The following is a 15,000-nucleotide window of genomic DNA, read 5'->3' as shown; positions in this document are numbered from 1 at the left end:
TATTGTTGGACAATACAAATGCTGTCATGTTTTGACGGAATAGGCACAAATTCCCATACACAGACATACTAGAAAGTCCTGTGGTGTTGTCTTAGATGAAAAGATCACATAGATGTTGCTCTGTTTTAATACGGTTTATTTTTGAAAAGCGACATCCAGCAAGCTCATAGTCAGGTGTCCAGATACTTTTGGCCATATAGTGTATTTAATATAATTGTAGCGTCCAGTGTGAATTGAATAATCATAAATATTTTTGGTGTGTACGCGTGTGTGTGGGTTTTCATTCGTTACCAGGGCAGATTTAGCTAAGCTTGGTCCCCTGAGTTATATCGGAATGTTTCTGAATAAAGTGGTCCAGCGCTTCCACCAGAGACCCAGCACATGAGTAGATGTTCGATGGTGAGAAAGGAAACAAAACAGATTTCACACCCGTCCCTCCAACACGAGTAAAAACTCCGGGCGCTTCTTTACACCAGCCAGCGGTGGATTTTCTGGAAAAAGTACCAAAACATAATAAAATCTGGATCAGCAGTAGATTTTACTAGCCCACTACTGCTAGGATTCGGGGTTCGAATCCCCAGAGCTGCTATCGGCCGGTCGGGCATCCACGTATAGTCATGATTGGTTATGTCTGATATCTGAGGAGGGGATAGCCGGGCCACCTCAGATAAACTGGTGTCTGTGTCTAATGCGCGTTACCATGCCCTGTGATTCCGGGAAACTGGACTCACCGCAACCCTGACCAGAATTAAAAGGTTTTTTTGTTACCCTATATGTGAAACACAGTCTACAACAAATATGGAATTTGGCTAGGGGTGCACAGACTTTTGCATAACACACACACACATACCAGATAGATAAGGGAACGGAGCAAGGCGAGGCATGCAACCGTTATTTTTCCAAGCTGAGCTGAGCTGTGTGTGTGTGTGTGTGTGTGTGAGTGTGTGTGTGTGTGTGTGAGTGTGTGCTGTTGAAAATCATACAGAGCTTGAGTTTATGTTCACATCAGACATTAGAATGAAAAACAATCTGATCTTGATTCTCAGAATGGTGCAAAAAACATCCAGTGAGTGGCAGTTCAGTAGACAGACTTGAGAGTTGCACTGCCTGAACCAGACAGTAGGAGTCGCTGTTGCAGCAGTGATGAGGAGAAAGCAGATCTGACCTGGTTCTCCACACTGCCAGTCTGCCCTGTCTGTGGTGGTGGGTTAGCACATTCGATTGCTGTGCCACGTTAGCGTGACGATACGTTTTTTTATGTGCTTAACACGCGTGACGACGGAAATAGTGTTCACATAAATGTTCACGAGTTCACTTGTGATCACGGCTTTAGTTTGGCGTGAAACGTGTGTGTACAGGCGTATGTTTGGCACACTCGAGGGTGTGTGTGTGTGTGTGTGTGTGTGTGTGAGGCAGTTTAAATGTTGCTCTGTACTGAGCATGCTCACCACCCGATCACCACGACGACCCTTTATTTTTAAAAGTTGCCCCAGTCTTTGAGTTTCCTGTGTCTCCACCAATCAGCTCCCCGGGATCCTCGATGACATCACAGCATTCCTCGGTTATATTTATACCGGGGGATTTTTCCACTGCAGCAGCTCCGAGGGAGAACGAGTAACGGAAACACAGAAGCATGAAATTATGGGACTATTATGGGATTGTTTACAGATTTAGCTGCTCTTTCCACCCTCACAGACAGATTTTGGGGGTTTTGGTGCTAAATGTGTAGCAGCTATTGCTAGCACAAGTAAAACAAACCAAAACTAATAATCTTTAAATATCTTTATATAAATATTGTCACCTGGAGCTGTTTTAAAGCAACATCAGATCTCAAGATCATCAGTATTTATTATTAACTGTCTATAAGTACAAAGTACGTGGAACAGTGACATCATAGCCAAGGTCTGGTGGAAAACCCAAACTGTCACCTTGTGTAGTTATAAAGTGTTAATAATAAAGTGTCACTCAGACTTAAATGGAATTTTTTTGGGTTAAATTCTAACTGTTGTATATTGTAAAATATGGTGGTGGTAGCATCATGCTGTTGAGAAGGACTAGCACCCTGGTTAGGGTTGATTAAAAGATAACTGGTTCACAGTACAGAGAGACATCACACATTTTCTCTTTTGGCTTAATGAGCACATGTTCCAACAGACACACTCCAAAATCATGTGAAAGCTTTTCCAAAAGAGTGAACACTGTTAAAGCCACAAAGGAAGTGTGGGAAGGTGTTTATGATTTTGAAACTGGATGTCCAGCAAGCTCATTGTCAGGTGTCCTCATACTTTTGGCCGTATGGTGTAAAATTTAAGGTCGTAACAGATGTTAGAAGGGCAGAAGAAGCAGCACACGTGTTAATAATTTGATCTTTTTTGTCGTTACAGAATCTTGTTGGTTCCTGTCGGTCCAGTCGCCCAGGTAAGATTGATTATAATAGCTACTAAACCTCATAATTCGCACCTCAGGGCCCCCAGGGGTCAGTGATGTATAACCAGGGGTCTCGATTATAGTAGTGCGATGGTTCAGTTATTTAGTCAGACATTCAGTTTTGTCTCAGCTTCATCTCATGGACAGATGATGTTACGTTCTCCTCTAAGAATTTCTCTTATTCGCTGGCTTCGGTTATGACGGACCTTTTTTTTTTTTTTTGTGGATTTTAATTTACATCTAAATGTCCTCTCAGTAGAAAGTGATAGTTTGAGGATGATGTCAAAATTAGGCCACTGTTCCAGGTATTTTCAAAGGGTGCAGTCAAACTAGCCCTATTTATATGGGCACAGAGAAGCCGATCATAATCAGTAATTAGGTGTTAGTAATAAGGCCATGCAACTCTATTATTACTGCACTTTAGCCTCGGTACGCTATTTTTATCTTTATTTTAAAATCATTTTATGTTTCTTATATGTTCTTTTAGTTTTTATTCTTTATGTGAATAAACTAACCCTTTTCAAAACAAAACTCCACTATAAACTCAAATGAACTCAAATGTATCCCGATAATGTGCTCCAGTCAGTCAGTTCCCCTCAGTGTTCCTCTCATGTTCCTCTAACGTGGTTGTGTAGTCCTACATCAGCCCACATGTGTGAACTGCAACTCCCATGATGCTCAGCGGCGGGCTGGGTGGACTAGAGCGCGCGTGTCAGGAAGCGCCGGGTTAATTCTGGGGGGTTTAAATGAAGCCAGTGGTGAAAAAGTTCCTGGAACTTCCACGATTTCACTAAAGCTGCAGAACTTCAGGACCATGGACTTTTATCTGAGGAGAAAGTGGAGTTTGTGAGCGCTGAGACGCGCATGCGCTGTATGCAGCAGAACCCAGAAGCGGAAGGTTGATCAGAATGATGGAGGCGGCGGAGGAACCGCGGCGCAGGAGAGCTTCTATACGCTTACACTTCAGAAGATCCACTCACAAAGCTCTCAATGCTCTCGGGTGGAAGAGCAAAACCACCCAGATCTCAGGTGGGTCTCAAACACGTCCGCTTCTGATTTCTGTTAATAAGCGCTCATTAATTCATACCAGGCATGAAGGCTGTGGTCATCGTGCGCATGCGCAAAACGAGCAGCGGTTTTTATTCCCAGGCAGCAGAATAACGTTTTTAATCATATAGATCTATGATATAGAATCTTTATTTAATTACAGTACTGATGTACATTTCTGTATAATAATAATAATAATGTTAAAATAGCAACAGTTATAAAATTAATAAATATAAAAACAGCAGTAATATAATACTGATAATGATGATAAACAATAACTGTAATAATACTCTGAACAGCAGCAACAATGATAAATTAATAAATAGATACTATTCATAGTAAAAAGTAATAATAATAATAATATAGTAATATAGAGTAAATGTAATAACTATAATAACGCAATTGTCATAATAATAATAAGAAAAACTAGGGTTAGGGTTGGACTACTGCAACTCCCTCCTGGCTGGAGCTCCCATGTCCACTATTAAACCCTTACAGCTCATTCAAAATGCAGCTGCCCGTCTGGTCTTTAACCAGCCCAAACACTGCCACATCACCCCACTGCTGCCACATCACCCCACTGCTACGTTCTCTTCACTGGCTTCCTGTAGCTGCACGCATTCAGTTTAAAACACTGACGCTCGCCTACAAAGCCAAAAATGGACCAGCCCCAAGCTACCTTCGGGGTCTAATCAAACCCCGCTCTGTACCACGCAACCTCCGAGCCTCTAGTCTTGCTCGACTTGAGCCTCCATCCAGGACTAAAGGAAGACGAGCATCAAGGCTCTTCTCTGTTCTAGCACCCAAATTGTGGAACGAACTTCCTCTGTCTGTCCGAACATCTGAGTCTCTTGCTGTCTTTAAAAAACGATTAAAAACCTTCATCACCTTTTTACTAAACACTTAAGCTGATTTGTACTTATTTACTAACATTTTATTCCAATCTTTTCCATTAAAAAAAAAAAAAAAAAAAAGGCACTTTGGTTCTAACAGGTTTTAGCAGAGTTGTGCTCTTCGACTGTTGTCTATCTAAACTTAAGGAATGAAATGTTCACTATGGAAGCACTTCTGTAAGTCGCTCTGGATAAGAGCGTCTGCTAAATGCTGAAAATGTAAATGTAAATGTAAAAACTACAAACTATATAAGAATAAGAAAACTACAACAGGTAAGGTACTGGACTAGTAAGTAGAAGGTTGCTGGTTCAAACCCAGGTGTCAGGTTGCCATTGTTAAACTGTTGGGCCCTTGAGGAAGGCCCTTAACCCTAAATTGCTTAGACAACATACTGTCACAGTACTGTAAGACACTTTGGATGAAGGTGTCTCCTAAATGCTGAAAATGAAAAATAATAACTGTAATTATAATATAATAATACGAGTGATGATAGTGATGCAGCAGTTCTGTCTCTGGGACTGAATGATTGGAACACATGCTTTATACAGAAGAAAAGGGAAAGAATCACAATTTTTATTCATTTATCATTTTATTGTGGATCTTTCATAAATTCTCAGAACCCTAATCGACATTCAGCAGCTTTGATTGTTAATTCGATAATGTGATTGAGGTGAGGACAGTTTGTAACTGGGTGGTTATGGTACTGGACCAGTATTCTGAAGGTCGATGGTCTGTTGTTCAAACTCCACCACTGTTAGATTGCCACAGCTGGACCCCTGAGCAAGCCTTTCAACCTTTCAGTTTCAAATTCCCACAGACATACTCCAAAAAGTGTTTAGAGAAGAGCCATGGGGGGGGGGGGGGTTAATTTTGTATTACTGCTCATGAGTTTGGAATATGATGTTACACATGTAGAGTTGTGAGGCTGTGTTACCTGCTGTGTTACCTGCTTTATCTCCAGGTACTTTTATTTCATCCTCTCTCTAAACAGTTTTGCTTTTCTGTGCTGCACGTGAGCGAGTGATTCAGCGACCAACTGTAGGACGGAGGTCGGCGTGCGTTCGCGTGTTAAACGTAGCATGATGTCAGCAAAACGGTGACACTTTCTGCTAGATGGTGAAACGAAGCGTCCAAAGACTGCCCACCCCCCCCCCCACCCCCCCCCCCCCCCCCCCACACACACACACCCCCAGCGTCCCTCTCTCTGGTCAGTTACTGGAGCAGTATTTAGTGTTTTAGTTGCTAATTTAAGATAATGAATGTATTTTCGGTGTGTGTATCTGTTCACTTCTTCATGCTGGGTTCCTGCTGGTGTGAACCACATGCAGAACTTCCTCCTCACGCCGTACAGTGAACATTAAACAGATCTGTACGCTCTCTCTACTCACGTCTGGTTTCACTTCAGCATCACCGTTGTTCCAAAAGTATGTGGACACCTGAGTATGGACTTGCTGGACATTCCATTCCGAGACCAAGTGCATTAACCGGGATTTGGCCGACTGTGTGTTAGCAGCAGCCTTCAATCACTCAGGAAGATTTGGGAGTGTGTGTGTGGGGATTCCTGTCCACTCACTCGAAAGAGCATCCACTGATGTTCTGGCTTGAAAATAACGTTCCGTAACGGTACGTGTGTTGTTCGTTTCACCTTCTTGTCTGAAGAACCTGAAGAATAAAAAGATCTTGTAGGTGTCAGGATGGCAGGAGAAAGATCTTGTAGACCTCAGAAAGATCTTGTAGACCTCAGAAAGATCTTGTAGACCTCAGAAAGATCTTATAGATCAGGGTGGCATGAGAAAGATCTTGTAGACCTCAGGATGGATGAAGAAAGATCTTGTAGACCTCAGGATGGATGAAGAAAGATCTTGTAGATCAGGGTGGCATGAGAAAGATCTTGTGGACCTCAGGATGGATGAAGAAAGATCTTGTAGATCAGGGTGGCATGAGAAAGATCTTGTAGACCTCAGGATGGATGAAGAAAGATCTTGTAGACCTCAGGATGGATGAAGAAAGATCTTGTAGACCTCAGGATGGATGAAGAAAGATCTTGTAGACCTCAGGATGGATGAAGAAAGATCTTGTAGATCAGGGTGGCATGAGAAAGATCTTGTGGACCTCAGGATGGCTGGAGAAGGATTTTGACTGCAGGGTTGGATGAGAAGAAGCTATCTGGATGACAGGAGTCATTTTGGAACTCTGTTAGTTGCTTCAGTCTTTTATAATCTCTCATAATAAAGTTTCTGTTTCTGAACAAGCATAAATCACACCAGGCTTCTGACAGAACTGATTGTATACACTCACACACACATGGAGATAAAGGTGTGTGTGTGTGTGTGTGTGTGTGTGTGTGTGTGTGTGTGTGTGTGTGTGTGTGTGTGTGTGTGTGTTAATTCCCCTTCGCCGATCTGATAGGCGTCTGGATGGCCTGTCCTCTGGAGGAAGTGATGCGTACAGAAAGGCCACGCCCCTGCACTTGTCCATCTGATCTGCGGTTTCCTGAGTGCTCCCTCTCGTCCGCTCCCCTCCTTTCCTCTTCCCTCGCTCGCCCCGTCCCTCTGGGATTACCCACAATGCCCCTCCTGGCTTGGCCAGGGAATGGGAAGTGACTAAAGGCAGCCAGAACTCTGGGCCAATCAGAGCAGTAGAAGTTCACTGTAATTCTTGGTAAATGACCACATGTGTGTTATGGAGCCGCGGCCTCTGTGGGCGTGCTGAAAGAGCCGTGAAGCTTGCTTGATCGTGAACACATTTACGGGTTTACGGGCATGTGCTTGTACCCTGATGTTCCTCAGTTGTGGTCCGCTTTCTAAGATCTGTACAGCAGTCCTAAGGTCAGAGGGTTTAACCTTTAACATTGGGCCGTGAGCCACTGCAACAAAGCGCCCCCTGGTGGCCCCTGGATGTATAAGCTGCAGAAGCTGGTTAATATCAATAAATAATGGAGTTTTATTTTTATGATTGTTGACGGGGGGGGGGGGGGGGGGGCATTGTGGTTTGATGAGTGATTAACAATGGTACCGCCCCATTGTTGTGCTTCTGGCTTAGTCTGAGCAGAGCTGACCTGTTTATATGGGCACAGAGAAGTCACCAACCTCAGTCATAACCAGTCATGGAGAGTTAAAACCTCCTGCACCACCAAATGACTCAGAGTCATTTAGATGTGAACGAATCAGCACAGATTAGAAAGCAAAGAATCGGTTCAGAATCATTCAAGAGTCATTTGGATGTTAACAGAATAACTTATGCAGTCAAAGTATCGACTGAGTCGATTAAATGAGTCAGGATTCAGTAAGGAATCATTTAGGCGTTTTTAAGATTTGGAAGTGAATCAGTTAATAGACAAAAGATCTTTAAAGGATGTTTAAAGACTGTGTGGGGCAGTTAGTATTCCTCAAATAAAATTATTACCAAAGAATAATTCAAGTAAGTCAAGAATCAATTAGAGAAGGAAAGAATCATCTAGTGGTTGAAATCATTTGTCGCAGAATCACTTATTTGTCCCAAATGAATCATGAGGAATTAACAATGGGACCGTCCCATTATTGTGCTTGTGACTTAGTCTGAGGGGAGCTAGACCTGTTTATGTGGGCACAGAGAAGTCACCAGCCTCAGTCATAACCAGTAACGAAGAGTTAGAACCTCCTGCACCAACAAATGAATCGTCGTTTTCACTGCTGTCCAGATATTTTTGATCCAGCAGTTTTTCTATGAACCCCCAACGAAGCAAGACTCATAAGAAAGAGCTCCAGTTGGTGGGCGGAGTTTGTTTAGTTATTTATTTATTTTTTACTTGTTTTAAATTTTTTGTTTTTGTGGCGACGTTGCAGAAGTTGTTCATCCTGGGACGCTCAGATTTCTGGTGTCTGTAAACTTATGAAACAAAGAAAAATCTTCATAGTTTTTAGTTTTAGTGATTTTGGTGATTGGCTCTGTAGGTGACCGTCTCACACGTCTCACACACACTGACCTCACTGTGTGTGTGTGTGTGTGTGTGTGTGTGTTTCCTGTAGAATGTTCATTGTAAAGCGGGGCATTTTAGTCCAAGGGGCCAAATGGGGCAGGAAGTGTGAGATTGACCCCCCCACCCTCCAAAATTCCCCTCCCCTTTACTTCAGTGTGAGGAAACTTCTCCTGTTCTGCTGCCACATCCTGCTAGCAACACCCAGCCTGCTCTAGCTGCACAGGAGCGTTATAGAGCCTTTATTACATGTCATAAGCGGTCAGTGAGGTTCTGCGGATGCTTCTGCTCTGGATCTGCTCGGTTTCGGGCTGTGATGGACCCTCGGTGGATCAGACAGAGAGTTCTGGTGGATTTTCTCTGAGATGTTTGGATTGTTAGTGGATTAGAGGTATGGAGACGTGCTCGGTACGCCGCCGCCGCCGGGACCGGGATGGTTCTCTGCTGCGGAGGCGGCAGCGCGGTTACGGTGAGTTTAAACACACGCGTGTGGTTCACGTTATTATTTTATTATTCCTTCTGTTTTAAAACAGAATGAAGATTTCCTGGTGCAGGATCTCCTGACTCCAGTCCTGAAGTCCTACAGCCCTGCTGGGGGGCATGGAAAGCTCTGTAGGACCTTCAGGACTGGAGATAAGAACCCTGTCCTAGCGAACGGTCTACGATGGTACCTCTCTGACTTGTTCATGTCTCCCTGAATGTGTACGTCATGTATGACCATGATCCTCTGGATGGAAAGTAGAAATAACGATGAGAACAGGAGCAGAAGGAACGATGAGATTTATTCATCACACATACAGAGAGCGTGTTACAGAACGATAGAAAAAGCTTCGCTACACGAGTTCGTGACTCAGAGTCATTTAGTTTTGAACGAATCAAACAGGTTATAAGGCAAAGAATTGGTTCAGAATAATTAAAGAGTCATTTTAATCGAAACGAATTAGTACTGGATATAAAGCAAAGAATCGGTTCAGCATCATTAAGGAGTCATTTAGATCGGAACGAACCAGTACACGTTATAAAGCAAAGAATCGGTTCAGAATCATTAACGAGTCATTTAGATCGGAACGAATCAGTACAGGATATAAAGCAAAGAACTGGTTCAGAATTATTAAAGAGTCATTTGGACATGAAAGGAATAACTGATGCAGTCAAAGTATCACTTGAGTCGATTGAATGAATCAGGAATCAGTGAGGAATCATTTAGATGTTTTCAATATTCATTTTGTTTTATTTTCATGAACCGATTTGTCCTGGTCTGGAACACCCTGGACAGGCTATCATGTCTGTCTAGATGTCCGGCTGGCTGATAGCACCTCTGAGATTCGAACCTGGGTCTCAGCGATAGTGGGTGTGTGTACTAGACCGCTGTGCCACCTGAGCGCCCTTGAGTTCTAGTTTAGAGTGTAATTATGAGGAACTGTGGTACCGCTGTGGTTCTAAACCACAAACAGATCTTGCTTTGAAAAACCTGCCACGTCCTAAGTTGTGTCCGCTTCAGTCTCAGTGTGCACGAGGGTACAGAATAAAAGTAATGAAGCCGAAAAGATGATCAGTTTCAGGAGAAGAGAAGTCGGGGTTTGATTGGAGTGTAGATGAAAGCGTACGGCGGGTGACGGGTGAGAGATGAAAGCGCAGGAACAGTTCCTGGGAGCTAAAACAGCACTTTAAACATAAAAGCTGGAGCACACAGGTGAAAGGTAAGTTCCCGTTTCCAAACGTCTGATGTCGGGATGTGTCTAAGCTCCTCTGATGAGCGGTTCTGCAGAATTCTGCTTTTCTGTGATTGGTTTTCACCGTAGGCGTGATCACCTGACGAGTTCCTGTTCATCTCAGAGCTCCTGATGATCTGAGAGATTAAACTCAGTAGAAGAAATGAACGCGGTCTCGATTGTGGTGCGTTTATTTATTCTGAATTAAGCGTTCTCTCTTTCTGTGTGTGTGTGTGTGTGTGTGTGTGTGTGGTGCAGAGGCGGAGGCCAAGGAGGCGTGTGATTGGCTGAGAGCGGCGGGCTTCCCTCAATACGTGCAGCTCTATGAAGGTAATCGGTGACATCATTAATTAATCAGGTCATTAACCGATCACACACACTCGCATGTAGCCTGTCAGATCCACGCTGCCCTTTAATAACCTTTCACCTCCACGCTGAGGGATCAGAGCCGCCAGTGCAAGACTGATTTGTGGTGGGTGGGGGTAACAGCGACCCCTGCTGTCTGGACTGAGCAGCACAGAGCTCTGTCCCGGCTGCGGTTCTGTGTATGAATCCACCACAGCTTCAGGAGGCGTGTGCTAGTCTGCGTGTCTCCTCCGCCAGCTTCAGATGAATCCGACCTCAGAAGTTTGTCGTAGCCCCGCCTCCTGGAGGCGTGTTACCACAGAGACGGCGACGTCCTATTCCGAACTCTGTTGGGAGAGCGTTCGGAGAGGAAGTGCCGCTCGTGTGGTTCGATCGGGTCGGCGCCTGAACTGTGGTGCTGAAGGGGAAGGAGGTCGAAACAAAAGCGGGAAGCGGGGTCGAGTCGACGCACGCACACACACACACACACACACACACACACACACTGATGTGAGGATCTGAAATAGTCAGGTGGCCGTCGTATTCACAGCAAATCAATAGGTGTGTGTGTGTGTGTGTAGAGTCTCTGGTTAGATTCTGAGCATGCTCAGTGTGCTCAGTACGACTGTAATGGCTCGTGTGTGTGTGTGGGACATGTTTTTGGTTTGATTTTCTTTGACTAATTATTCCCTTTCACTGTTGCAGCCTCGCTCTTTCCCATCGATATCTCCTCGGTCAGGAGGGACCACGAGTTTTTGGATCATGACTCGGTGCGAGCGCTTTGCAGGTACGAACAACCTCAGAATCTCGGAAGTTGAATGTACATAATAATGTCGATTATTTCGAACCCACAGCCCCTGAAAGTTGGCCGCGCCTGAGGGAGCGAAGGTGGGCTTGGGTTTGTCCTCATAGATGCCGCTGCAACAGTGATACGGCTGAGAATCCATCGGCGACTGCACACGTGTCAGAGAGGGGCGGGTCGGTGTCGAGCGTCTAAGAAACTGTAATAGGGAATTGGAAATGACTCAGATTGTGTGTGTGTGTGTGTGTGTGTGTGTGTGTGTGTTTGTGTTTAGGAGATTGATGACCCTGAACAAATGTGCCGCTATGAGTCTGGAGGTTCATTTCCGCTGCAAACAGGTTGGTGGCATCTGATTGAGTCAGTTCAGTTCAACTGAGTCAGTGTAATTGAGTCAGTTTAACGTGTGTGCGTGTGTGCGTGTGTGTGTGTGTGTGTGTGTGTGTGTGTGTGTGTGTGTGCAGAGCGAGGATTCGGAGGAGGACGACGCCTGTGCCCTGAGCTCTCGCTGGGCTTTCCAGCGCTCCAGTAGAACCTGGTCCCGCCTCCAGTCCAGCGCTTCCCCGGACGACGGCGTCGCCAACCTGCGTCCCTCGGCGAGCAGCGACAGCGTCCTGAGTGACGTCACCTCGCTGACCTCTGACCTCAGCCTCAGCAGCCTGAGCCTGGACGTGACCCGGGAGACCATCTCTCCGGACGCTGGCACCTCCCGCGAGGTCACGGAGGGTGACGAGGACTCGTCGTCGTCTCACTCGGTTCGGGAAAAGACCAAACGCGCTTCCAGAGTCTTTCTACGCAGGAAGGAGTCTCTGCGCCAGAAGACTCGCGAGAAGGAGGCGGTCGCTAGGGGCGTTTCTACGGAAGGGCGTGTCCGGAAGGCGGGTTTGCGCGCAGACTTAAGGACGACAAAAGGACGCACCGCGTCGACGGCAGATACCGCTTGGAGGTCGCAAACGATATGTCGTACGGACCCCAGCAAATCAGCGGCTCTGTTCAAGCCTCAGAGGGCGTGTCTCTATCTCGAGGACTATCAGCTGGCCTGGGAGAGACGGACCAATCAGAGAAGCTCTACCGGAAAGGAAGATCGGGTCGTACACCTCCCCTCGGATCACAAACCCGGAACTTTCCCAAAGTCGCTTTCCATTGAGAGTCTTTGCCCCGCCCCTTCATCTCAACCCAGCGAGCAGATTGGCTGGTCGGGAGAGGACGGCGAATTCTCATTGGACGGCGCCAGCAGCTGCCTCAGCGAATCGCAGGATTTCGTTCTGCCCAAGAGGCGCAACTCGACCGATTCGTTAAGCTCGGTTTACGACAACGTCCCCGACGCCTTCGCGAGCCCGCCGGATTCCCGGACTCCGGACGCCTCCGTGAAGACCTCGAAGGACGCGTTCGAACATCTGGACGCCATCCTGCAGCACATCCACGGCCTGCGCGACGACATCGACCAGTGGTCGTACTCCCTCGACCGGCAGCTCCGGGAGAACGAATCCGCCACCGAGTCGAGCGCCGCCGCCGCCGCCGCCGCCCTCCAGGACGAGGAGCGCTCGGATTACGAGAGCGCCGGGAATTCTCTCAACGACGGAGACGGCGAGGGTGAGATGAGGGAGAGGAGGGATTCGGGAATGGGAGCGTCTCTGACCCGACCCAGCAGGTGAGAAACAACTGGGACCTTTTATTTTAGTCATTTTCTACCATTGATTATTCATCAGCTTTAAAAGAGTTTATGGGGAAACGTCTTTCTAGAGCGACTGGTTTATAAAAGCACTGAAATGTTGGTATGACGAGCTGTTTTCGGAGGATTCCATGCCTGTTTCCACTGTAGTTCGTATTAAAGAGGTCGAGGACGGTTACAGTAATACTGAGGATGTGAAAATCTCACAGAGGAAGATGATCATCACCGAGCGAGCGTATGCGACGGGCAGAACTAACAACAGCTAAAGAACCACATTAAGTCCCGCAGGTTCCGTTACTTTGGGTGTTTAATAAGGCGCCCACATGACGACATTGAAGGCGGCCATATTGTATGACAGGACTCAAGGAAGATGAGTTTGATGACATCGCAACATGGATTTTGTTGTCATGGGCTACAGGAGACATGAGACCCGTCTGTACAGCCAACCATCACAAATCCACGACAGAAAATTTACCTAACGTGATCCGAACGGTTCTCAGAAGTGAAAAATATTGTTTGTTTTTGTTTAACGCTCATTTCACACACTATTTGTGTTCAATCTGGCAACCTCTAAGTGATGTAGTGAGCGTTTTTCCATTCTGTTACACTTTGTCCCCCAAATAAGATCCATAAAGAGTTCCTAAAGTCGCTGCAAACCTAAATAATTTATTCCTCAGCGACCTGACGTAAAATCTGGCAGCGTAATCCTAATGGGAGCGACTGGGCGTGTCAATCCGCCTCGGAATTAAATCTAGATGAATAAAAAGCACAACAGACAGTTTGTGACGGTACAGTTCTATCAGGTGTTAAAACCATTAAAACGTAAATATAGAAGCAGTTTCTGTCTCTTCACTCGTTTGCTTGGCCAGTTCGCTTCACACTTTCACACTTTCTGTTTTTGTACCACAGGAAGTTGCGCTGGCACAGTTTTCAGAACTCCCATCGCCCCAGCGTGTCCTCGGCGTCGCAGGAAATCAACCGACAGTCGGCGGCGCAGCTGAACCTGCTGCAGAAATACAGCTTACTGAGACTCACCGCCATACTGGAGAAGCACTCTGATACTGGGAAGCACGGCTGGAACTGGTACACACACACACACACACACAGAGCTGTACGCTGATTGGACGAGCCCGGCCGCGCGCGTCTCTGATCTCCGTGTTCTGATTTCTCAGGGCGGTGCCGAAGTTCATGAAGCGTTCCAAAGTTCCAGATTACAGGGATAAGCGAGTGTTCGGGGTTCCACCCATCGTTAACGTCCAGCGGAGCGGTCAGCCGCTGCCCCAGAGCATCCAGCAGGCCATGAGGTACCTGCGGAGTCAGTGTCTCGAGAAGGTACGGACACGCCAGAGAGGATTTTAAACGTACCCACTCACTGCAGCTCCGACAGCGCCTCCTGCTGTCTGCTCGAGGACGTAGAGCGACTCTCTGTGGTGTAAAGAAGTGAAAGTAAATGCTGGTCTGCCGCTCTCTTTGACCAGTGCACAAATGATGCACTGGTACCTGCAAAGGAGTTACAATAGGGAACCGGAAATGACCAAATTGGTAGAAAAAGTGTACAACAAGAAAATGCATCTATTTTATTCATGTAGTGGTGTAAAGCTTGCCTTGCTCAAGAGTCCAATAGTGGCAACTTGGTAGTAGTGGGGCTTGAGCCGGCACCCTTCCGATTACAATCCGGTACCGCTGAGTTACCGCTGCACTGATGTCCAATAATGAAACAACATCCGACTGATAATCAATAATCAATAAACCGTACTGAGAATTCAACACTGTGGAATTACTAGAGTTATTAATAAATAATTACTATTAATTATAATGATTTATTTAATAATTATGTTGATTTATTTAATAACTATAATGATTTATTTAATAATTATGTTGATTTATTTAATAACTATAATGATTTATTTAATAATTATGTTGATTTATTTAATAACTATAATGATTTATTTAATAATGATGTTGATTTATTTAATAACTATAATGATTTATTTAATAATTATAATGGTTTATTTGATAAATGTTTCTAAACGACTCCCTGAGTGGTGAATCAATTGATCGAATCAGTTCACTTTTAATAGCAGTTCAAAAGAATCGAATCACTAAAGTGAATCGGCACATCAATCAACACAAGTCTCAAACCCCTCGT

At 45.5% G+C, this 15,000-nt stretch overlaps 1 protein-coding gene across 2 annotated transcripts in view; it reads left to right on the top strand.

Moving 5' to 3' along the window:
• stard8 (StAR related lipid transfer domain containing 8) overlaps positions 1-15,000 on the top strand; it is a 21,302-nt gene that overhangs the window by 225 nt on the left and 6,077 nt on the right. Inside the window, exons 2-8 of one of the 2 annotated variants that reach the window (XM_062988466.1) lie at positions 2,385-2,418; positions 10,294-10,365; positions 11,086-11,167; positions 11,457-11,520; positions 11,644-12,830; positions 13,761-13,934; positions 14,024-14,183. In XM_062988466.1, the coding sequence (XP_062844536.1) occupies positions 2,385-2,418; positions 10,294-10,365; positions 11,086-11,167; positions 11,457-11,520; positions 11,644-12,830; positions 13,761-13,934; positions 14,024-14,183 (1,773 nt within the window). Of the gene's footprint in view, positions 1-2,384; positions 2,419-3,146; positions 3,457-10,293; positions 10,366-11,085; positions 11,168-11,456; positions 11,521-11,643; positions 12,831-13,760; positions 13,935-14,023; positions 14,184-15,000 lie in introns of those variants that run through there. The other variant, XM_062988465.1, reaches the window with a different exon arrangement.

Source organism: Trichomycterus rosablanca, chromosome 26 (assembly GCF_030014385.1).
Source record: "Trichomycterus rosablanca isolate fTriRos1 chromosome 26, fTriRos1.hap1, whole genome shotgun sequence".
Taxonomy (NCBI): Eukaryota; Metazoa; Chordata; class Actinopteri; order Siluriformes; family Trichomycteridae; genus Trichomycterus; species Trichomycterus rosablanca.
Note: the sequence above shows the minus strand (reverse complement) of the source record. Positions and strands in the feature narration are given on the sequence as shown.